Below are 6,912 nucleotides of genomic sequence, written 5' to 3'. Positions count from 1 at the left end.
AGGGTCTAATCGGCTCGATAAATATTCGAAGACAAATGTGGAAAAAATATATTGCAGTTAGCTTGCAATGGAATGATTTGATAAGAAGTGAGTACCTCAGATAAGAATTAAGGGAGCTTAGGAAAGTTGTGGCTGATTAGACGGACTAGTAAATCTAAGGATTATGGAAGATACGAAGGATTCCGTGGAATGTTAACGTCGCAGAGAATTCGGAAAATCTGGGGTGATCAAAAGGTTTTAGAGATTTCGAAGGTTAAAGAATACCGTAGATACGAGAATTCGATGATATTCGAGGACTTCGAAAGGATTGAGGATATTGAAAAGCACTGAAGGCTACAAATAATTAAAGAATATTTAAAATTTCAAAGAATTCGGAGGGCTGAAAAGAGTTTAAAGGTTTCAAAAGAGAATGTCGAAAAATATTAATGCATTTGAAAGATCAAAGGATAATCCCACTGGTTTTGAATAATTAGGAGAATTTAAAATTTTAGAAGGTTCTCGATAGTTTCAAAGTATTTCAGTAGTTGCAAGAGAACCGAATATCAGCGCGCGAAACTAAAATTAGTGTGTTATCACAATTTTTCTGTAGTTTATTATAAATGAGAAACTTAATAAAATTGCGGTATAAGTACACTTTTTTAAAACTAGATAAGTACATAATAAGATCCGCATCTAGGGACTTTTAAGATTATGATATGTACATTTCTGTATCAGAATTTATCTTCAGCTACTTTCCTTAAATTAAAGATTCTATCTCTTTATCAAATATCGGTTGATCATAACATCAACACTGCACAATCTACAGCATTGTTACTATTTTACTATCTTTTATAATTTTATTCTAGGCTATAAGAACATATACATGTAGGGTGGCAAATTGGAATTTATATTATAAATATCATACCTTTCTTATAACTTTTGTACTTTAAATTATATCTCTTGTAAAGATACATTAATATATCAAAAAGAATGTTTATTATTAGTGAAAATCTTACTTTCAAAAAGATGTAGACATATTAACTTACTTCATATATTCCAATGAAATAAAGAATTTCACTATCTCGGGCCATTTTTACGGCGATGCATCGTGATTTCAAAGGAGTATTATCTCTAAATAAAGAGAAATATCGAGCTGATTTGAGCCTGAAGAAAAGAAAGATGAAAGGAAAAGAAAAGAATCTTAAGGAAAGGCTTTGTATTTTGCAAAGAATTAACATTAACAGTAAATCGGAGTGAAATATTCACCTTACTTTTCCTAAGAATAAAAAGATTTTATCATTTCAACTCTAAACAGTCTTTAAAGAATTCTAAAAACTTCTGATGGTCAAATAGATTAATTACCAATCAATTGGTAAAAAATAAAATATAACAACATACAAAGAAAAGATTGACCTTGCTTTTCTTAAAAATAAGATATGTTTCTAGTTATATTTACTTTACCACTGTCTCTAAAAAATCTCAACTTACTCCCACAATGTTTAAGTTCTATACTATCTGCTTTTTATTAATCAATTTAGTATTCATTTCGATTGCCAATAAGCAGATTGCCAATAATAAATCAATGAAAAATACAATGCAACATGGTAGAAAATTTCACGAATCAAGGTATTTTTGTAGAGGAAAATATAGGTTCCGTTACGTTGAGTTTCGCGTGCACGTGTTGCAAAATAAATGGACCGTCTTGGCAAAGAAACAAAACGAATCAGCTCTGTACGAGCGAGTTAGAAAGAATACTCCTAAACAACGATGTTGGACGATTCGTCGTGCAACGGTGCACGGAGCAATTTGAAAAATCAGATTTATTGGTGAATGGTGTTCGTCGACAACATGCACGATGTTTTCCCTTTCGTTCGATAAATTTGTCCCGCAACCTTGCTTCACAACCAAGTACAAATGCTAAACTCAATGAAATGCATTTTATGATAATGCATCTTGCAGATTATGTAATATCGAAGAATTATTGTTCCGCGGGAACGAAGAAATGTGACGCAACATCCTGTGAACCTTCAAAAACTCGTTTCAAGGACAATTTGATATATGCAAACCGGTGGAATATCTCGCAAAATCCTTCAAAATATATAGCGTCACGTTTTACGTCATACTTAATGAAAAGAGCGGGTGCAATAACAGGAAACCAAACACTCTCAAAGAAGTAAAACAAGGATTTGTCGTTTTCTTACGCAAACAGACATATTTGTACTTCCTGCTTCGGACTTGTCTCGCTTCTATATATATCATAAAGTAGTTTATCACACTCATTTCTGTGCCAATTATTCGTACTTAACATCGAGTCTAATAATAGAAATAATTATCTTAACTATACTGATATCAAATGACCGATCTTTCATCAATATAATTAATCAAAGATTCAACTAATAAAATTAAAAATCGAGCAATGAATACTATAACGAATCTCTCAGAATACAAGTCACTAACAATTCGATGAGGAATATTAAACAACCAATACCCTGACACACGAAGAATATCTCAAAAATCGGACGGAGATGCTTCATAGTCAAAATTTCATCCGAATCTTGATTAAAAACGATCTGCTGGTCTTCCTCGATCATTAATCGATTACTCAGTTTCTTTATCATTCCTGTTTCTCGGTACTTCGTAATGAGTCGTCGAAGAGGCCTTCGATACATGTATCCTCTTCTTGCAAAGAAGAAAACTGGGAATCTGAAAACTGGTTTTGGTAGTGTGTACATCCGAAGACTTCTGTTATTCCTGTAATCCCAGTTCATTCTGTCAACGGTGAAATGTTGCAACACAGCGAATCCATTCTTCTTGAATATACTATCAAGTGCTTCTTCGGGTCCAAGTACTTCGTATCTGTTACGAAAATATTTTTAGTATGTTTATTGGTATGACACGAAACGCAAAACATTAACGATTGCTTTTTATTCAACATGCTAGAAACATTGGTAATATCCTAGAAACTTTTAAAATTTTCCGAAAGCTTAGAACAATATGTATTAGAGCGAGTAAAACAACTTAAAACAATAAAATCTTGCACCTACATAACTCTTCGATCCATTTCGTCTACAAAATATAAAAAAGATATATTCACCTACTAAAGGAATCAAATAAGATCAAGCCAAGCGATATCGGAAATTGCAAAATTCGCACGATAAATGAATGAAACTCTCAAAAGTCTTTTACGCGACAATAAATCGGTTGTAGAGCCGAGAATCTCGTTTCACGAATAGTATCCATCATCCAATTCCCAGTATTCGCTGTACCAGACACGCAATACAAGAGGAATCCAGTTAAAACGCACTTCGAATCGAAGAGCTTCCACGAGAATTGACTGGAACGAAATAGAGAGAGGAATTGGAAATTTACCGTGACCGGTAAGATTACCTTTTATACAAATCTATGATGAACTGATCGTCGGAATTGTTGAAATAGGAGCGTACGACGCCTGGTCCGCTGAGTGGTTGACCAGAGTCACGTACTTGCTCGAGATTCTGCAGCAGATCCTCGGTGTCGACTTGAGCTAGCGAGCTGGTAAACGTGCTGTTATAAGTGATGCTCAAATAAAGGGAGAAAATCATCCACAAAAGCAGCACCAGGCGCAAACCAAGGTTTCTTGGCAACGTGATGCTTTGAGACAACGAGATCGCCCAAATATGTGCAAATTTCACTTGTTCTTTGATCAAACCCATGCTCGACAATTTTTTCAGTACGATCAATAGAAGAGTGTAAACAATGAATACAAGGAACACGCTGATCCAGACGAAATAATGAAACGGCATTACTAACTTTAAAATGTCGTTCTCGATAGTTCTAATACGAACCAAACTGGCAAGCACCATATCACGGAACATATACCAGCAGATGACTTCGACGTTGTCTAAGATTTGTAGATCTTCGGGTTTCGGCCCTGCTATCATGTCTATGTCACGGTTCATGAGCTTTTCGAAGGCATCGGGCCAAGGTATGTTTATTTCTGTGCTGGAGTCGACGGTCAGGTTGTAGTACTTCCCGAAGTCTTCAATGAGGAGAGCGCCTACTGCTTGCAGTGTTTCGTTACCTGTTGTGACGATTTAGTGATATATTATTTATAATTTAAATGGAAAACGATAAATAGACATTTGTAGAATATTTAAATGTGCCAAAGTATATAAAATACTTGTGATATACAAAAATATCTAAAATATTCAAAGCAAAATACTCATAATATTTAGAGCGTGAAATAAATTTCTATTTAGATCGTATTTCTTTCACTGTTCAGGGAAAAAGAATTTGCATAAACATATCTGTGAGCTAATAACAGGTAAAAGAAGCATGATTGAACAGAATACTCAGAGAAGGTTGGCTTCATTTATAAGACCAATATTATCAAACAGTTCCCAACTTCAATTAATATTCAGGTAATTCAGATAACAATTAATCATGTTAATCTGAACAACACTTCAGATGCTACATCGCTTTCCAACATGACACGTTTCTATCAATAAAAATTTAATTAAAAGGTTCGTTAATCTGACGAAATGTGGCTACTGAAGCCATGAATTATCAATCAGTATCACTGCGAAATAAAAGATTTCGATTTAATGATGTTTTGCGTGTACCTTTTTCTCTACAAATTTTCGAAATTTTCCTATAAATTTTCTGTTCTCTATTCTTCCATTTCATTAGACACGAGTGTGATGGATGTTGAAAGCGTATGTGATTGAAAAACGATCGCTGCAAGGTCGCTCCCTTGGCAATGAAACCAACAGCTTTGTTGCGAGCTAGCAACAACGAAGCATATACTCGTTTAAGTGATTTATCACAATGCTCGAGAAACTCGGAGCGAAATACGTCAATTATTTCGTGAAATACCGGACTATTAAATATTTATCGCGGTGACTTGACGGTATTCTTCTCGCGACGAATTAATTACATCGATTAACGTTTCCTTGACGATGAGAGAGAAAGACAGCGATAAGTGAATTTTAATATTTTAATATTCCCAAGGCTATTGATTGCAGTTTATGATATTTTTAATGCGAAGATTACTGCGCAGTTTATATGAACTATTATAATAATTATTACCGTGTAATGTATAAAATAGCAATATTATTGTTATTTCGATTTTTGTTTGTACACTTAAAACATGTATTAAAAGCAAAGTGGTTTCTATGATCATTTCCAATTTCAAAGATGATTTTTATATTGTTCTTTACCTTCTGCAGGTAATTCTTTTAACAAAATCTCAAATATATTGAGACCACTATTTCAACATTTCACTCCCTTTTCTAAATTAACTGTCTTCTTAATACCATTTTTCAACATTTTAACGATTTCTCTCATTATAGCAAACATTCCACCAAGCATTATTTCAAACACAAATTAAAAATAGCAGCTTTAGCTCAAATGACTTGACAAATCTGAAACTCAACAGAATTTATTTTCCTCTCAACCGCTTCAAAAATATCCACGCTGTGCGATAGTTACTTCTACATCTCTCACACTCCCCCGTGCCCGAGTAAAAATCCACATTCCATTGAACTCTCCAAACACTGTCCCTAGTGTGCGTGTCCAGACTAGCGAACACAGTTTGCTCACGTTTCAGTCTGAGCGTGTCTTCTTTGAGCCAGAAGCTCACTGTCGCATCCGTGACGATCGCGTATTTCATGGTGCAGCCACCGAGCGGGCAAAATCGACGGGAATCCGCGGCGAACGTCGGAATCCGATCCACATCGTTCGTGACCGACGTGCAGGATCCTACGGATCTCGATGTAATCTCGTCTCCCGTTGCGCTTGCACGAATAATCGTACCTGTGGCCGTGTCATCGAACATCAGAAATGCCACGTCCCGATAGCCGGCGTTCAACAAATCTCTCGCGAATAAATGCACCTCTTCCCTCACGCTCCTCGTAACGAACAGATATTGTAACGTGCGTAGATTCTTCTTTCCATACAGAAATATTCTACGCGAATTAATAAATTTACCGTGTTCGATCACGATGTAACCTTGTATGCGTTCATTTTTAACTAACTCGGCACGATCGACGACCAGAGTTGGCGCGTTTTCCACGCAGACTTTCGAGATTGCGTCCTCGAGATAGGTGGCAGGCACGACGTACAGCACATCGATTCGTCTCTCGGGATTGAACAAACGCTTCGCCGTCAGGCTCGTGCAGGAAACGATGGCTTCAACGTTAGTGAAATTTCTCGCCTGAAAGAACCGATATTTGCCCTGCACGGCTGAGATAGCACTTGCTATCAACGTGACATGCACTAGACCGATATACATGGAGGACTGTTCTTTACATCTTCTTGATAGAAGCAAGACTAAAGGGATAACTTGAAAATGAGAAACGATGTGAGCGCGTAGAGATATATATGGGAAGAGATTTTATCTGAAGACGACCTTGTCGTTATTCGAAGTTTCGATTATGAAATTCACGCAAATTGTTTTGAATGTGTGTTCTCTTGGTTATTCGAGGTTGTAGATTTTCGTTTCGTGTGATACGTTCGTTCACTGTCACTGAAATCGTGAGAAATGGCAGGTGTTCAGTTAGAAAATTGCAGAAGAAAATTGGAAAATGAGAATGGCTGAAGGCTGATGTTAAAATTTAATAAATCAGAGCAAGGATTTTTATGATCGGGCAGGAATTTCATAGAAATTTCAGCGACGTGATATTACGCTTCCGAAGATTTTGTCTCTGAAATACCTTACGCAACGAGTTGTTTGATATAAAATGGAATGTATCGATTATTCTGACTCGATTGATCAAAGGTATTAAATACAGCAGAGTATTCTGAGATTTTAGTTCTACAGCCCACAATATCATTTTAAATTAAAGTAGTTTAGCATTCTCCTTGACATTCGATTCTTTAACATTTTATTTCTGATATTAGAACACGATAACGAGTATAATGGTGAAGGAAGTGTATATTCAATACTACGGTTCG

The 6,912-nt window shown here is 35.8% G+C and overlaps 1 protein-coding gene across 2 annotated transcripts; it reads right to left on the bottom strand.

Annotated features, from left to right (window-relative positions):
• Positions 1-278: 278 nt before the first annotated feature.
• Positions 279-6,654, bottom strand: LOC126872201 (uncharacterized). Of its 2 annotated transcripts, none has more exons than XM_050631862.1 (3): positions 5,449-6,654; positions 3,367-4,039; positions 279-2,835 (listed from the first exon to the last, which is right to left on the bottom strand). In XM_050631862.1, exons 1-3 carry the CDS (start codon positions 6,248-6,250, stop codon positions 2,403-2,405), a joined length of 1,908 nt encoding a protein of 635 aa, XP_050487819.1. In that variant the 5' UTR covers positions 6,251-6,654; the 3' UTR covers positions 279-2,402. The 2 variants fall into 2 exon arrangements, with proteins under 2 accessions (XP_050487819.1, XP_050487820.1); XM_050631863.1 differs by having other exon boundaries at positions 5,560-6,652.
• Positions 6,655-6,912: the final 258 nt, after the last annotated feature.

The sequence above is a fragment of the Bombus huntii genome, chromosome 12 (assembly GCF_024542735.1).
Source record: "Bombus huntii isolate Logan2020A chromosome 12, iyBomHunt1.1, whole genome shotgun sequence".
NCBI classification, from domain to species: Eukaryota; Metazoa; Arthropoda; class Insecta; order Hymenoptera; family Apidae; genus Bombus; species Bombus huntii.
The sequence above is the reverse complement of the archived record's forward strand: the minus strand, read 5'-3'. Positions and strand labels throughout refer to the sequence as shown.